This window comes from Pezoporus flaviventris, unplaced genomic scaffold (assembly GCF_033815535.1).
Source record: "Pezoporus flaviventris isolate CSIRO_AGI_PZ_B2104156 unplaced genomic scaffold, CSIRO_AGI_Pfla_v1 ptg000006l, whole genome shotgun sequence".
NCBI classification, from domain to species: Eukaryota; Metazoa; Chordata; class Aves; order Psittaciformes; family Psittacidae; genus Pezoporus; species Pezoporus flaviventris.
Window position 1 is genome coordinate 21664524 of NW_026892554.1, and position 17186 is coordinate 21681709.

Below are 17186 nucleotides of genomic sequence, written 5' to 3' on the forward strand. Positions count from 1 at the left end.
CCCAGCGGAGCTTTCAAATGGACTCGGCGGGAGATCAGGCTCTCGCCTCTCATGCCAAGCCAATCCAATCTTGTTTTCCGCTGGAGCTCGTCTCATCTGTGCACAGCTTGCTTTGCTTTCTCAGGGTCTTTGATGGGTTTTTGTTGCTGTTGGGGCTCTGCCAAGTAATGCAGGGATGAATAGGTGGCTCAGTGGACCACGGCGAGTGCTGGAACCTGGCCTTCCCTCCAGTCTTGTTGAGATGCTGGAGGTTTCTGCTTCTAGAGGCTTAGGGGAAGCTCCTCATATTTGTGTCTGACTTCAGCTCGGGCTGGAAGCAGAATGAGAGCCCAGAAGCACAAAGGTGAGAAAGACCAGTGGTGTGGAAGTTCATCTCAGTTGGGTATCCAAGAGCTCCTCTTGGGCATCTGCTCCTACTCTTCCATCACTGTGGTGTGCAGAGAATGAAGCTGTTGTTGGCCTTTAGTCACCGGCTGCTCCTCACTGGAACTGTCTTTGTTATCTCTGATGGGAGCTGAACTGAAACCTGCATTCCCAAGAGCTGCTACCATGGGGATTCCCTTCTTGTCACGTGCTCTGGGAAGCTGGGGATGGGCTCAGTTTGCCTTTCTTTTCTCCCCACTGGGAAATTGGTTTTGAAATGATGGTTGGTGGAGGGCCAAGTGCTGTGATGGCCCTTGATGTAGGGGTGGTGAGCACTGAAGTCATTCCCATTAGGAAAAGCATCATGACCTGAGCTATCTGGGAAGAGGGAAGTGGATGGATCATGCTGGAGCAGGTTGGGATGTGCTAGGTTGGAAATGGGGACCTCCACATTCCTTTGCCCTCTCTGCTTCACTGTCCATTCTGAATGGAAAAACTTGTCTGGAATGAGGCAGCCGGGAGCTGTTAAGTGTTGGGTTTTCTCTGCTGCTCCAAGGCAGAAGGATGCCACACATTGTAAAATTGGGCCCAAGGATCCTCATCTTTGGGCTCTGCTTGCTGGTGGGGACAAGGAAGCAGCAGCAGGAGTGTTCAGGAGCCTGGCTCTGGGCACCCCAGGGCTGGGGTGTCTCCGGGGGAGATAAGCTTAGAGGAAACCTGCAGGAGGTCTGCTGAGCTGCCAGCGCACAGGCAGGGCTTGTTCTGTGTCTGCAGAGCCTGATGGCTTTACAGGATGCAGTACCTTCAGCTAGGGAAACTGGGGCACATCTGGGCTGAGTACTAGGGCATCGGCACCCCCTGCTTCTGGGGCTGCATTCAAAGGTGTGTGAGGGCTCCATCCCTGGCAGTGTTCAAGGTCAGGTTAGACAGAGCCTTGGGTGACGTGGTCTAGTGTGAGGTGTCCCTGCCCATGGCAGGGGGTTGGAGCTGGATGACCTTACTTTTCCAACCCAAACTATTCTACGATTCTGCAAGAGGCTCGTGGTGGGCAGAGGAGCCCGCATGGCTGTGCAAGGAGGGATGAGCACAGCGTCCCTGCGGCAGAGAACACAGAAACATCCTCTGCACCCACTGCCAGTTCCTGGTTGAGAGGCAATTACATGGGAGCTGTTCTGGTTTCTCCTCTCTTTTCTGCTGCATCTCACCCCACAGTGAAGCTCTGTGGCCCATGTGCTTGTCCATCGGCATTACCCCTCGCTCCCACAGACGCCGTTCCGGAGCGCGCCCAGGAGGCTCCCTGCCCTTTCCCGCAGCCTGCCTATTCTTAGTCTGCTGTAATTCATGCAAAGGTCCTTCTCTGACGGCTGCTGCTTGGTTGCCACCTTTGGGAACAATGATTTTCATGGCCAGCCCTTCAGGAGACAAACCCTGGTGCTGCCTTTTGTCACTTCTGGTCCACTGTGAGCATTGGCTTTTGTTGTAGTGGCATTTCTTGTCCTTGAGTGAAAAGTCAGGGTGAAACCATCCTGTTTTCCTGCTTGTTATCTCTCTCCTGCCTTTCTGGTTTTAATGGTGGGGGTAAAGGGCGATGCCAAGTTGATGCTGGACCTGCCTGTCCAAGGCTGGAGCTTGTGAAATACACAGAGATGCAGCAAGCATCTCCCAAAGGATACAGGAGGAGATAGCTACACCAAGGGCTTGTCTGTGAAGCCAAATGAGGTGCCTTCAGTACGTGTGAGCCCAGCAGTGTGCCTGGAGACTATCCCAAAGATTTCCAGGGAGATCCATCTCTCACCGTGCTGCTTGTGATGCTGCAGCCTTGCTGGACTGCTCAGAAGAACCCGGAGCATCAGGAGCAGCTCTTGGCTTGCACCAAGCATCCTTTCCAGTGGTAGAAAGGAGCTTACTGGCTCAACTGCTTTCTCCTCAGGGGTGGCATCCCTGAATCCACTGGAGTATGCTGGCAAAAGGTTATTTGGTCTGAGGCAGTTGCTGTTCACCAGGTTGTGTGCCCCGAAGAAGCCCATGGTTTGTTGGAGGTGTCTTCCTGCCTTGAAGGCCTCTGGAAGGGGTTGGGGAGAGGAAGGCAATGTAGTTCTTTTCTGCCCTTGGGAGAAAGGCTGCCAAAGCTATGGCTTTAGGAGCCTTTAGGCAGGTTGGAGCAACCTCGGGAGGGCAAGCTGAAGCTGACCCATCTGAGATAGGAGCATGAAGCTCTGAGGAGCCCCATGATGTCCCTCCTGCCTTGAACACCAGCTTTGTCCTCTCCCCTCACTAGAAACATGCTGCAAGATTGTGATTGCCACCAAAGGCGTCCTGGTGCGCTCCCACCACCAAGTATCTCTGGGCTTTTGGTGTGTCTCCGCCACTGCTCCAGGCTGGTGTTGGGCTGAGGTGTGTTCTTGCTGGTGGTGACACCGGTCATACATGCTGTCTGGCATCTGTGCTGGTGACACTGTCCCTTTGCCAAGCCCATCTTGTGTAGGGATGTCTTATGGAAACACCTTTGGTGAGGAGCAGCTGTCTCAGCAGTTCCCCTCATTCTGTTGGGTGTGATTTCGTTCTGCAGGAACTATGGACTGGTCTAATGACATGCAAAAGGATTGCTCTTTGCTGCCCCATTAGCTGCCAGGTCTCCTCCATCCTCAATGGAGCTGGTCACCTGGCTCAGAGCACATCATCTCCTCACCTCTGCTTGTGGTGAATGGAGCAGGTCCCAGCACCACACTGGTGCTTTGTGCAACTGAAACAGGCTGTCATCTGATGCACAAAACCTTCCAGCAGCAAGGATCATGGTGCAGCACCACCAGGAAAACAGCAACAACTCTGTACCCTTCCTCCAGCTCCGTGCTGGAGCTGGGGCAGTGGGTCAGCCATGGTGAGCTTTGTGTTTGGATTGCCCTTCTGTAAACATCTCTTGTGGGTCTGGTGGAGCATCCTTGAGGTCTGCAGGTGCCAGCATGGACATGTCTTTGCTTGGAGCAGGAGAGATGCAGTAGACTGGGAGAGGATAGGGAAGGATTGGAAGCTAAGAGCAAAGACTGGAAGGTTTTACCATAACTGTGAGGAAGCTTGACCCCAAATTTGATAGCCTTGCAGGTTGAACATGCTGTGTGGCCATTACCCACAGCCTTCAGTTGCGCCTCTGTTTGCTCTTTGCCCCTGGGGATGTTGTAAAAGCTGAACGTGCTAAGATTGCACTGCTTATGGGTAGGTTTAGGGGCTTCAAACTGTCTCCTGCAGCATGTTCCTGTCTTCTTAGCTGTGTGTGCTTGAACCCAGAAACAGGAGGTGAGTTTTTAAGGCTGATGCAGCAAGGGTGAGGAGTGGGAATATGGATTTCTCATTTGTTTTAATGGCCTTTCCCAAATTAATGAGGGGTTGTAAATCCCCTCCAGAGTGGCTGAACTGATGCAAAGCCTCCTAAAGCCGTGCCAGCACGGCTGTGACCACTCTCATCTTCACATCGTCCAGCACCTCGCACTGGTGGGAGCATGCTCCAGCATCGCTCAGTGTCTCTGGCGCCGTGGGGGTTGCTGGTGTTTCGGGCTCCTGCCTTACACCCTCCTCCTGGTTCAGCAGCGGGTAGGAGGCTGCGAGCCCCCGAGCACAGTGCTGCGGGTCTGTTGGTGTAGAGCAGCACAGCTTTATTATGTGTCATTCCCCAGCGCTCCCCCGGCGCCACCGCTTCGTGTCTAATAGCTACTGGCTTGACAGTGTGGGGAGCAGGAGGAGGGCTAATGCACCGCTTATCGCTCCTGAAGCATCTGTCAGCTTTGGACAGAGGCTGTTTTATCAATAGGTGAGCAATATTCTGCTCCAGACAGGACTATTGCTCGCTTCCATCTCTGTAGCTGCCCCAGGTAATACCAGCTGGGGCTCCTGCCTTAGCTGCTGAGCCATGGATTAAAGGACTTGTTTACAAGGAGGCTCTCGAGCTGCAAGCTGCTCTGTCGTGCTTTCCCGGGAGCTAAATAGAGTTTGATTCCTCTGCCTCCCTTCTCCAGGAGCGCGAGGATGGATGTCTGGGGGGCTCGTGGGGCTCGGTGCTGTGGCTATGCTCTGCCCCCCTGCTAAGCCTTGAGAGGCACAAGGGTTCCCAAAATCCTGGAGGTATCCTGGGGTGCGAATTGACTGAGCTGACCATGAGCAGCTTGTGCCCAGGCAGGCAGGAAGCACCCAGCCTCCTGGCCTGTATCAGCACCAGTGTGGCAGCAGGGCCAGGGCAGGGACCAGTGTGGCAGCAGGCCCTACAGTGGGCACTGGTGAGGCCACACCTCGAATCCTGTGTTCAGTTCTGGGCCCCTCACTACAGGAGAGACATTGAGGTGCTGGAGCGGGGCCAGAGAAGTGCGATGGAGCTGGTGCAGGGCCTGGAGCACAAGTGTGATGGGGAAGGGCTGAGGGACCTGGGGGGTTCAGTCTGGAGAAGAGAAGGCTCAGGGGGGACCTGATCGCTCCCTACAACTGCCTGACAGGATGAAGCCAGGAGGGCCTGGGCTCTGCTCCCAAAGAACAAGGGATGGGACAAGAGGAAACAGCCTCAAGCTGCACCAGGGCAGGTTTAGATGGAGCTGAGGAACAATTCCTGCCCCAGAGGGTGCTCAGGCATTGGAACAGGCTGCCCAGGGCAGGGCTGCAGTCACTGTCCCTGCAAGTGTTCACACAGCGTGGAGACAGGGCCTCAGTGCCATGGGTTAGTGGTGGCCTGGGCAGTGCTGGACAACTGTTGGACTTAATGATCTTTAAAGTGTTTTCCAGCCGGGTTGATTCTGTGATTCTATGGTGCTTCGGGCCACAAAGAGGGAGCTGCAGTCCCTAGTCCCACATGGGTGCTGGCTTGTGTGGGTTGCAGTGGGATGTGCCGTTCTCTTGCAGGATGATGGCAGGACCTCAGTCATAGCCACATCAACACTGTTACCAAAGGTGGACATGTGCTGTGGAGTTTGGGCACATGACTACTACCCTCTGCATGCGACCATCCAGCAATTCCTCATTCTCTAAACAATCCATCCATCGAATCCATATCTCTCCAATAACCTCTCCTTCGAGTGGGGAATGCCACCAGTCATCGTCCCATTGCCTTGCAGAGATCCTCTGCACCCCAGAACTAGTGGAAGGCTAGTGGAATGTCCTCTCTAACTGCAGAAGCAACATCTTGTTCCCCACAAGGCTGCTGGATACGCTCCTCCAACTGCTCTAGCAGTCCCTGGGATGCTTGAGGACCTGGCCTTGCTGGAGGTGGCTCAGTAGGATTGTGCCTGGGGTGTTGAGCCATGGGGTGAAGTGGCCCTGCATGGGTCTGAGAACATCCCCGCTCAATGTTGGTGCTTGGCACTGTGGTTTCTCCTCAGGGTTTGGAGATGTTCTTGGCTAGGCTTTGGGGCTACATCTTTGCAAAGAGGGGAAACTTGACTGGGGGGATCTGGGACACATTTTCCCCTGATATCATAGCTCCTGGTGCCCATGACCCTGGTCTGCAAGCAGATGCTACCACATGCGTCTTAACGTGAGAGAACTGTGCCCCAGCAGGGACTATCCATTGGAAAGGCTTAGTCTGGTGTGATTTAGGGCTGTGTTGGGATGGAGGGCTTCATGCAGCATTGTCCATCCTCTGTCCCCACCAGCTGGGTGCACCTACCAAGCCTGAGCTCCCCCAATGCGGGGACCCTATGAGGACCAGGTGGTACTTTTTTGCCTCCCTCCTGTTCCTTTCATCTCATTTTCTGTTTTTACAGGATTATCTCATATGTTGCCTCCTAGACAGCAGCCTGGCACCGTCCACCCACTGTTAATTTTTCCTGCCAGAGTATAACTGCGGTGATGTGAATGCTCAGTGCACAGGATGCTGAGTGTTTGCACCCAGATTTGGGTGCTGTCAATTGCTTAGGAGCTTCAAGGGTGTCACCTTGCTGTGAAACCGGATAGGACCAGAGTTATCCAAGTGGGATTCCTCTGCAAGAGCATCGCCGCTGGCTCTTTGTGCATGAGCATCTCGAGGCTGGGGGATGCAAGGGCATTGCCTCCTGGCTGCCCGCCCTTGCCCTGCCCATGCTGCTCATCATCCTGCCGCAGGAGGGGGACACGCGGGTGGAAAAAGCTGCTTAGGATCTATCCCCGGGGTTTAAATTGTCCTGGGTTATTGTTGGAGGATTAGGAGGGGATTTGGTATGATTGGTTGCAGCGAGTTAAATATAGGCTGGTGTGTGCTGGAGGGTTGATGCTCCAGCAGGGGAGGGAGGGACGCTATGTGCTGGCTCACTTCACCCCTTCATCTTTCATCTGGCTCCTGTGATTGTGGTGGTGGGGAAAAAGAAAATGCCAGCACATCCTTTCTGATCTCACACACTGGCTGCAGGATGCACGAGAGGCTCCAGTGGCTTGTCGTGCAGTTAACTTCCAGCAGCACATGTGGGGTCGTCGGCGTCAAAGAAGGATTGAACCGGTGCTGGCTGTGCAGCAGGGAGAGCAGAGGGAACTGGACGTGGTCTGGATTAAGGCTGCTGGTACCTCAGCAGCTGCTTACTCCTTCTGCACCTCCTGGGAGCATCCTGCAACAGGTCCATGGAGGTGTCCTGGGGATGGTGGGTTTGGGTTGGGGCACAGGATGTAGCCAGCACCTTCCTTCCCTGGGTTTTAAAGAAAAAGGGGACAAGTTTCTGCCTGCCCAGAAAAGCCTCATTAGGAGGAATGGAGGTAGAAGACCATCTTCCTGTTGCACTCCTTGGGATGCCTAGGATCATCATCCCTTCTTTCTCATGAGTCTTTCCCTGTGTGGTACTGTGGGCTCCCAGCAGTTCGTTCTGCCGCAGGGAAAGTCATCTCCAGTGTCACTTCCTGGGCATGTCCTTGTTAAGGCAGGTCCCCAGCACCTTCTTCCAAATGCAGGACCCAGCCTCTCCTCACCAGCATGAGCTGGCTAGAGCCCATGTGCTGACACTGTCTTCCCGTGACCTGCTCCCACTGGAGCACCCAGCATTTACCAGAAGAAGAATGAGAAAACCTGCATTTCGTTTCTCTTTCTGAAGGAGCCCCACATGTTGGACCTCATCTCTGTATATTATCCGCTCAAAGCCTGCAGCTGCCTGCTGGCACAGCACAACAGGGAGCACGGGCTGAGATTTATAAAGGTACTCCAGGCACAGCTGCTCCAGGCTCCCTCCGCTCCGTCCATCTCCCAGGCTGCTCGGCTGTGCATCTTGGTGCGCTCATCAACCCTTGCAAACGAATTTCCTGTCTCCTGAGTGTTACGTTGCTCAGATAAATGTACTCAGCACAACGGACTCTGCTCCTGGTCAGATCAGTTCTGCAGCAGTCAGAGTGGTCCATGGCAGGAGGAAATATCCACAAAGCTGAGTGATGCTGCGGATCATGGATGATGCTGCAGATCATTCTCCACCTCCAAGAATCGATGCCAGGGGTCTGTGTCCTCAGTGCAGGTGTGAGCCAGGCTGCTTCTCTTAAATGGCCGTGAAAAAGCTGAAGCCACCTGGTTTTCAAAATGTGCAGTTCCTCTGCTGCATGATGGGAGGAGATGTGGCCTGATGGATGGTTCTCCAGGCAGAGATATAGGGCTGATGAGTATCCTCGGGGGGGATGTCAGGGGGTGTGGGGGGTGTGTGTACGTGCGGGACCAAAGCAAAGTGGGAGGGTTGTTGCCCCAGCTTTCTGTTTTCCTTCCAGTGGTAGTCACTGCATGGGGATGCTGGTATCAGCTTGCCATCTAGTGGCAGTAACAGCCTTTTCCGGAAGACCATGAGGTTCATGGCTGCACATGGCCGGTCAGAGCAATACTGGGGGGTCTGCTGCTCCGTGTTGGGGTGCGCAGCCTTGCTGGGGCGGTCTGCATTTCTCTCGGGGGGTACCCAGCCCTGACTCCCCAGAGATTGCCTTCCCTACCCTACTTGAGTGCATGTGGAGCAATGTGGATCTTCACACACACCCCCCCCTCTCCAAATCCTGCAGCCCTTTGGGGGTCAGTTGTTTTAGCATCCCCATGAAAACAGGGAAGAACACTGAGTGGCTCAAGAAAGAGAGGTTGGGCAGGCTTTGGGGAGAGCCGTGCTGAGAGAGGGCCTGCAGTGCCCATCTTGGTGCCCCTCCAGCCTAGAGCCTGGAGTCTCACCACGGAGCCCAAGACCCCTTGTTCACCTTCCTCGAGCCCTAGAGCTGAGTTCTTCCTCCTGCCTGTCTCAAACAGTAGATCCCGCTTTACCCTTGATGTCCAAGGAAGGGCAGGACACCATGGGGTCACGCCTGGCCCTGCCTGACCCTCTCCCCTCACCTTACAGGTATGCTGGTGGTCAACGTCACCTGGAGGAACAAGACATACGTGGGGACGCTGCTCGACTGCACGCAGCATGACTGGGCACCTCCACGGTAAGCAGTCCCCGTCACCCAGGTGCAGGGGACAGCCGCAGCCACCCGCATCCAGTCTGCTCTGCCCTGTGCTCGTGGGGCTGCCTTTGGGGGCTGCATCTCCTCCTTGCCCAGCCGGGCTGCTCCCGCGGCTGTTTGTTCCCTGTGGTCACAGGATGCCTTGTCCTGGAGTCTTGGAGGAGGTTGAGGGTTTGGCAATGGGCCCCTCTGGTTCTTTTTTCCTGGCCAGTGCAGGGGTGAGCCTGCTGGATTGATAGAGAGGGGAGGAAGGGGGTCACCACCACGCAGTGGGGACAGTATAACCCAGCACCGCTGTGTCTCCATTAAAACCTTCTTGTCCTCCTCCCATAGGTTCTGTGACTCCCCCACCAGTGACCTGGAGATGCGCAACGGCCGGGGCCGGGGCAAGCGCATGCGCCCCAACAGCAACACGCCTGTGAACGAGACGGCCGCGGCCTCGGACAGCAAAGGGACCAGCAACAGCAGCAAGACCCGGGCGGGAGCCAACAGCAAAGGGCGCCGGGGCAGCCAGAACTCCTCAGACCACCGCACGCCGCCCGGAGGCACGGCCGAGGACGTGAAGGCCAGTCCCTCCTCCGTCACCAAGCGGAAGAGCAAACCCCTCTCCGACATGGAGCTGAACTCCAGCTCGGAGGACTCCAAGGGCAGCAAACGCATCCGCACAAACTCAATGGGCTCGGCAGCCATGCCACCTGCTGCGGTCAAGGTGGAGCCGGCTGTGCTCGACCGAAACTGCCCTTCTCCCATCCTCATTGACTGTCCCCACCCCAACTGTAACAAGAAGTACAAGCACATCAATGGGCTGAAGTACCATCAGGCCCACGCACACACGGACGATGACAGCAAGCTGGAGGCAGATGTGGACAGCGAGTACGGCGAGGAGCAGTCCCTGCACGCAGACATGGGGAGCTGCAACGGTGCTACCATCTCGCAGAAGGGCTCGCTTTCACCAGCTCGCTCGGCCACCCCCAAGGTGCGCTTGATGGAGCCCCACAGTCCCTCCCCATCCAGCAAGTTCAGCGCCAAGATGGCCTGCAAGAAGAAGCTGGGTGGGGAAGGAGATACTGACCCAGGTGCTCTGTCCAATGATGGTTCTGAGGATGGTCCCTCGGTGGCTGATGAGACGAGTAACGACGACTTTGACTCTCTGGAGAAACGATGTGTTGATAAGGACAAGTCGAAGAAGGCATCTGGTGCTAAGGCAGAGAAGATCCCATCCAAAAGCTTGAAGTCTGCCAGACCCATTGCACCAGCCATCCCCCCCCAGCCCATTTACACTTTTCAGACAGCCACCCTGACTACAGCCAGCCCTGGTTCCTCCACAGGCCTTGCCACCACTGTGGTCCAGACCATGCCCAACAGCCCACAGCTTAAACCCATCCAGCCCAAGCCCACGGTCATGGGAGAGCCCTTTGCAGTCAACCCTGCCCTCACCCCTTCCAAGGAGAAGAAGAAGAAGGAGAAGAAGAAGAAGGAGCCCAAGGAGGTAGAAAACCCTTTGACTCCAGGCAAAGCCTGCAGAGTGGAGGAAGGCAAGAGCCCTTTCCGGGGGGAATCCAGTGACCTGGGAATGAAAGGCGAGGGGCTGCTGAATGGTTCCTCCGATCCCCACCAGAGCCGGCTTGCCAGCATCAAGGCCGAGGCTGATAAAATCTACAGCTTCACCGACAATGCCCCAAGCCCCTCCATTGGTGGTGCCAGCAGGCTGGAGAACACCAACCCAGCCCAACCCATGACCCCCCTGCACGTTGTCACCCAGAACGGAGCAGAGGCCAGCTCGGTGAAAACCAACAGCCCGGCCTACTCAGACATCTCGGATGCTGGGGAGGATGGGGAGGGCAAGCTGGAGAGCGTGAAGGCGAAGGATCCTGAGCAGCTGGTCAAGGAAGGCGCCAAAAAAGCTCTTTTCCCCCCACAACCACAGAGCAAAGAATCTCCCTATTACCAAGGCTTTGAAACCTACTATTCCCCTGGCTACCCCCAGGCAAGCCCAGGGCCCTTGAACCCCAGCAGCCAGGCCACAGCTGAGACACAGGCCTTGAAGCTAAAGAAGGACGAGGAGCAGGAGAACCTGGAGGTGAAGGTGAAGAGTGAAGGTTGTGAAGAGAAGAAGGCAGAGCTCAGCAGCTCCAGCCAGCAGCCCTCGGTCATCCAGCAGCGTCCCAACATGTACATGCAGTCCCTCTACTACAACCAGTATGCCTATGTGCCCCCCTATGGCTACAACGAGCAGGGCTACCACGCTCACCTGCTGAGCACCAACCCTGCCTACCGCCAGCAGTACGAGGAGCAGCAGAAGCAGCGGCAGAGCCTGGAGCAGCAGCAGCGAGGGCTGGAGAAGAAGGCAGAGCTGGGCCTGAAGGAGAGGGAGGCAGTGCTCAAAGAGGAGTGGAAACAAAAGCCGCCCATGCCCCCGACGCTGACCAAAGCCCCAAGCCTCACCGACCTCGTCAAGTCAGGTCTGAGCAAGGCCAAGGAGCCGGGAGGTCCTGACATGGCCAAATCCGTCATCATCCCCAAGCTGGAGGACTCATCCAAGCTGCCCAGCAGCCAGGTTGCCGAGGGGCTGAAGGTGAAGCTGAGTGAGAGCAGCCACCTCGGGAAGGAGGCTGCTGAGACAAAGTCTGGCTCCGAGTGTGGCCGGCAGGCAGAGGTGGACCCTGTGCTCTGGTACAGACAGGTAATGGTGCTGCCAGCCCGGCAGTGGGCTTCTTACTGGAAGAAGCCTCTCATTGTGGCTTCACTGCAGGGGGTTGCTGGGGCCATCACCTCAGAGAACATGTGTTGTCCTCTGCATGTGATGGGACTCCATGGAGCCAGCAAAAGGATGGGTCTGGGAGGCCATGACTGGGTCAAGGAGAGCTCGGGGAAGGGGAGCGAGGTTTGCTGTTCTCCCCCACATCCAGCCTGGGTTTGGGACCGGCAGGGCTGGGGGATTCAGCTGCCCTGATGCTTGACTGGTTCTTGCAGGAAGCTGAGCCGCGGATGTGGACCTATGTGTACCCAGCAAAGTACTCGGACATCAAGACGGAGGATGAGCGGTGGAAAGAGGAAAGGGACCGAAAGTTGAAGGAAGAAAGAAATCGAAGCAAAGAAGCAGCCTCCAAGGAGGATGGGAAGGAGAGCACCAGCTCCGACTGCAAGCTGACCCCCACTGAGGAGGCTCGCATGGTGGGGAAGGACCCCAGGCCCAGCGTCCATGTCCCTGTTTCTTCACCCCTCACGCAGCATCAGTCCTACATCCCCTACATGCACGGCTACTCCTATAGCCAGTCGTATGACCCCAACCACCCCAGCTACCGGGCCATGCCCACCGTCATGATGCAGAATTACCCAGGTAGGGAGCTGGGAACGTCCCTTCCCAGGCTGTCCCTGTGCTGCCAGAGCAGGGGACAGCTGTGGGACATCCTCTGGCACATGGTGGCATATGTGCAGAGCCACATGCTCCCAGTGTGCCACCCAAAGACTTCTCGTGCCCTGACTGCTCTTTCCTCCCCCCAGGATCATACCTACCCTCCAGCTATTCCTTCTCCCCGTACGGGAGCAAGGCATCTGGTAGCGACGACAGCGACAAGTCCCGAGCCAGCCCCAGCGTGAGTTGTAAATCCAGCTCAGAGTCCAAGGCCCTGGACATCCTGCAGCAGCATGCCAGCCACTACAAGAGCAAATCACCCACGGTGAGGTTCAGGAAGGTGCTGGCTTTGCCCATCTCTGTTAATGAGCTTCGAGTGCTTTCTGGATAAGCAGCCTGAAGCAGCATTGCCTGCCGTGGGGTTTTGCCATCCCTGCTGCTGTAGGAGACCTGGGACTGTGGAATAATCCCACAGCACAACCCCTCTGGGATGGACAGTCCAGGGAAGCACCAGGGCTCTTCCAGGTCCTGCAGCACCCAGGTGACACTCGTCCTCAGCAGTGGAGCTGGTGGGGGGGTGCAGGAGCTGTATCCATCCCATGGCACTGCAGGGGCACGCGCTCCTCTTGGGCTTAGCTGGAAGGCAGAGCTTTGACATGGTGCGGAAAGAGCTGCCCTCAAACAGACCTTCATCCTCCCCACTGCTTTGGGGCTTGTCACCAGCCATCCTGTCATCTCCCAGCAGCATTGTGGGGAGCCTTTACTTGAAGGTGGGGGGAATATCACCCTATGGGGCAGCCTTGAGCACCGGCATGGGTCCAGTGCTCCCCTCCGCCCCGGGGTCACGGGCAGTGGCCCTCAACAAGCGTCTGCTTTCTCCTCTCCAGATAAGTGAGAAGACGTCTCAGGAGCGGGACCGTGGCGGCTGCGGGGTGGTGGGGGGCGGCGGGAGCTGCAGCAGTGTCGGGGCAGGCGGTGGCGGGGAGAGGAGCACGGACCGGCCACGCACGTCGCCATCGCAGCGCCTGCTCTCAACGCACCACCACCACCACCACCTCGGGTACTCGCTGCTGCCGGCGCAGTACAACCTGCCCTATGCAACAGGTGAGAGCCTCCCCCTGCACCGCGGCACCGCGCGGGGGGCCGGGGAGGAACTGGAGCCACCTTTGGGCAGCGTGAGCCCCTGTGCTGAGCTTTGCTTTGCCCCAGTCCCGCGCCCTTGGCGTGGCCGGGTGCCCGTCCTGCGCTGCTGGCTCCTGACTCAGGTTCTCCTCCGCAGGTCTCTCCTCCACAGCCATCGTTGCCAGCCAGCAAGGCTCCGCTCCCTCCCTGTACCCGCCTCCCCGGAGGTGAGAACGGTAAGGCTCTGCTCCTGCAGCACCGGCAGGATGGGGCTGGGTGCGCAGGGGCTGCCCTGGGCAGAGGGTTTGGGGTTTGCCCGTCCCCCCTGGGCTTGTGGGAGCTGACTTGAGCTTGGGTTGTGGCAGGACGTGATGCGCTGGGACGCCTGGGCTGTACGAGACATGTGACTGGCTCACATGGGGAAGCGCTGGAGACTCCTTTAGACATCAGTTGAATGGTGTTAATTGTTCTGCTTGACGTTCCTGCCGTGATCCGAGGCAGACTCTGTCTTCTCCCCTCCCACACCCCATTGGACACACACTGACTCCCCCTCTGCACCCTCCTCTTTGGTGAGCGGATGAGCTGGTACCTGCAGAAATATTTATTCTACTGGGCACTGGCGCTGGAGGGGACTCGCCTGCCTGGTGCATATGAAGAGGAAACGGAAGCACTGAGGTTTCTCGATGGATTTGGGACCCCACCGTGTCTCTGATGGGGCTGAGCACCACGGGACCAGGGCCTGGTGGGGTCACTGCCTGCTCCGTGCTCCTCACTGGGGCTGGCATGTGGGGCCAAGCCTGCCGGGAGGTCTCAGGAAAGGAAGAGCTGGCTCATGTGGAGCCAAGGTGGGTGTTGTGGGGCTAGGGCAGGTGTCAGCCTGGCCCGAGGCTGCCGTGGGGCACGGGGACGTGCTGCACGTGGGGTGCAGCCTCTCCCCGTCGCACTGTTGATCCTCGCACCCACAGCACCCGCTGCTCCGTGCCTGTGTGGGTCAGGGGATCTGGGGCTGTGCTCGGTCCCCATGAAGCAGCCCCTGCCCAGGGTGAGTGGGGCTCTGCAGGGCTGGCGGCTGCAGGGTTCCTCCCTGTGCCTTGCACAGCCCAGACCTGCTGGCAGCTCATGCCTGAGGCTTTTAACTTGATTTCCAAGCTGTGTCTGCACACCCCAGCCTTTGCCCCCAACCCCAGGAAGTGCTCCCTAAGCCCCAGGGCAGTGCATCGAGGGGGGGCACAAGGCTGTGGCTCCTCTTCACACCCACCTTGTGTGTCTGAAGCGCTTCCCAGGCCACAGGCAGAGCCCAGCAAGGAGCAAGCACACTTAGGCTCTGCCAGAGGCACTTGGGCCCTGCCAGGCCTCCCCCAGCCTCGTGCAGGGGCTCCAGGCCCTGGAGGAAGCTGGTTCTGCTCCTGGCTGCTCCCCAGTGCCCAAGGACAGGGGCTTTCTGGTCCTCTGCTTCCAGCCCCAGAGCGGCTCTCCCCGGGCCGATGCTCTACCTCGGCCCCGCACAGCCGGGCTGCCGCAGCGCGCTCCCCGCTGCCCGGCCGGGGGACACGGGGGCCCATGGGTCTCGGTTGTGTGTGTGCGTGTGTCCGTGTCGCACCCGGCCCCTTGGGGCTGCTGTACCGGGATGCTCTGCCCGCCGGGCTCTGTACATACTGTAAAAAGCAATTGTTTGAAAGCTGTTGTTTTGGGTTTTGTTTTCTTTCCCCAGTTCTCCCCCATCCCATTACCCAGTTGGAAAGGAGGCACTCACTGGTCTCGGCCCTGGTTGGGGGCGCCCGACAGCGCAGTGGCCCCAGCCGGCTCTCCTTGTTCGACGCACTGTAGTTCCACACTTGTGTGTCTGTGCAAGGAGACAGGGCTGTGTGGCCCCGCCGGCTCCTGGGGACAGGGCAGTGGCTCGACCCCCCCGCGCCCGTTACAGATCCTGGTGCAGCCACCGGGCCAGGTTGGGGGTGCTGGGGGAGCCCCACACCCCATCTGCAGAGGAGCAGCCTGCCAGCCGCTCCCACCTCCAGCTCGGCTGCTCCAGCAGAGCCGGCAGCAACATGGGCATGGGTGCCTGAGCAGGACTGGGGGTGTTGGGTTTGCCACAGCCCCTGCTGGCAGTTGAAGGGGGCCGGGGGGGGGCTCCCCACCTTCCCAATTGGGTCCCAGTTACGTCTCCCTTTAGGTGTTAAATGAAGCAGCGGTTTATGCAGAATAGGTTTGAGGTTTGGCTTTCTCTGGGTTCTCCTGGTCAGTCCGTGCCTGGGGGTGCAGCCCAGCCCCTGCTGGGGGGGTCCCCTCTCCCCAGAACCCCCCGGGCCCCGCAGGCGGCCAGCCAGGGCGTCAAACTGTTGGTGTTTATAGCTCGTTGCCATTGGCGTTGCTGTGTTGGGTTTCATTTCAGTCTTCCTGATTCTGCCCTTCTGTAAAGTGTACATTATTACCAAGTTCCTTGTTTTTTTATATATATATATATAAATATATATATATACAAACTGTACTCTTCTTGCCTTTGTACATTTGGGCAAGGAGAGAGAATAAATCTTTTTAAGAGACAATCACAAACCTGTGAGGGTGGCTTTTTCTTCCTGCTTGCCCCAGTTCTGGTCCTTTGTCCCCACAGCTGCAGCCAGTGATTTTTGTTTGGGGTGGGGTTATGGGATGGTGTCCTTGTCTCTGCTGCAGCTGCAAGGGCTGAAACAGTTGCTGCTCCTGATGCTGAACTCATGGGTCTGCAGCCACCATGGCTGAGTGGGGCAGCAGGTTCTGCCCCCCAGCACCCAGCCTCTTCCTTGTACCCAGTGCTGTGCCACCAGCATCCATGGTCTCACACAGGGAAACTGCAACCGAGCTCTGTGTGACAGTTTGGGTCAGAACTGCCCCAAGCTTGAAGCTCTGGGCACCAGCAAGGGACAGCCACCCCCGGCCTCCCCACAGAGCTCCTTCTTGGCTTGGCTCCCCCAACCTCGATGCAAGAGCCAGCACGCAGAGAAACCAGAAGTGCCTTTTGGAGCCTCAGCAGGGAGCTGCTGAAGATGCTGATGGGAGACCTCTTCATCTGCCCACACGTGCGTGAGCCAGGCCAGGACAATGACTGGCACGTGGCTCCATACCTGCACGGTATCAGTGAGTGCAGGAGCTCCTCCTCACTCCAAGCTGCCATGATGAGCACATTGCACTTGACCAGTACATTGTACCAGAGCAGCAGAGGGCAGGAGCAGGGCCCTAGAGCTCACAGGAACACCCAGGGAGGCCCAGGGAAAGGGAAGGGATGAGACTTGGCCCTTCAAAAGCCAGAACCAGGCACCACTGTTTCAGGTGGGGAACAGGGGCAAGGTCTCATTTGTCCCCATACATTCCCTGCAGCAAGGACAGCTGGGGCTGAGGTGTTCTCAGCAGTACAGCCTCTCATTTTACACCAGATTTAGGATTTAATGCCCCACTGAGGAGGGATTAGAGCCACAAGCCCTTTGCTTTCTTTGGAATGGAAGGAGGGGAAGAGAGACACAGACTTTAAGATGATTTATTCACACAAACTCACATCCCAGCCCCACCTCTCTCCCCCAGACAGAACGCACTGACCATGGCCTTTATGGAATGGCTCGGCTTCAGCTTTTGACACCCCCCCCACAAGGGCAAGAGCACAACACAGCACACGGGACAGTTTCACACACACACAAGCAGCCAGGCCAGGCAGAGCTCACCACGGGGCACAGTGCAGAAGCACACCCTTCCTGCATGGCCTGCCCAAGAAAGCCACCCCCATCCCACCTGTGGCACAAGAGCACAACCTCACTCTCCAGCTAAGGGGCAAGGTTGAAACACAAGCACATGCCGGCACCAGACCCCATCTCTCCATCCCTGGAGAGGCCCTGGACAGGGAGCACATCCCACTGCAGCCAGCAGAGCTGCTGTTCACACCAGTCCCCAAGCACAACACCCTTTGGTTTGGGTTCAGCCG

The 17186-nt window shown here is 57.4% G+C and overlaps 2 protein-coding genes across 5 annotated transcripts in view; both read left to right on the forward strand.

Annotated features, from left to right (window-relative positions):
* The window catches only part of ZNF609 (zinc finger protein 609), a 69039-nt gene extending 53249 nt beyond the window's left edge, over positions 1 to 15790 (forward strand). For 3 of the 4 annotated variants that reach the window (XM_061447412.1, XM_061447415.1, XM_061447413.1), the window contains 7 exons: positions 8655 to 8742; positions 9094 to 11443; positions 11734 to 12100; positions 12265 to 12440; positions 13003 to 13219; positions 13395 to 13464; positions 13603 to 15790. In XM_061447412.1, the coding sequence (XP_061303396.1) occupies positions 8655 to 8742; positions 9094 to 11443; positions 11734 to 12100; positions 12265 to 12440; positions 13003 to 13219; positions 13395 to 13464; positions 13603 to 13609 (3275 nt within the window). In that variant the 3' untranslated portion in view covers positions 13610 to 15790. Of the gene's footprint in view, positions 1 to 8654; positions 8743 to 9093; positions 11444 to 11733; positions 12101 to 12264; positions 12441 to 13002; positions 13220 to 13394; positions 13474 to 13602 lie in introns of all 4 variants that reach the window. The other variant, XM_061447414.1, reaches the window with a different exon arrangement.
* SORD (sorbitol dehydrogenase) overlaps positions 1 to 17186 on the forward strand; it is a 341031-nt gene that overhangs the window by 209504 nt on the left and 114341 nt on the right. The gene's annotated exons all lie outside the window — the stretch shown is intronic.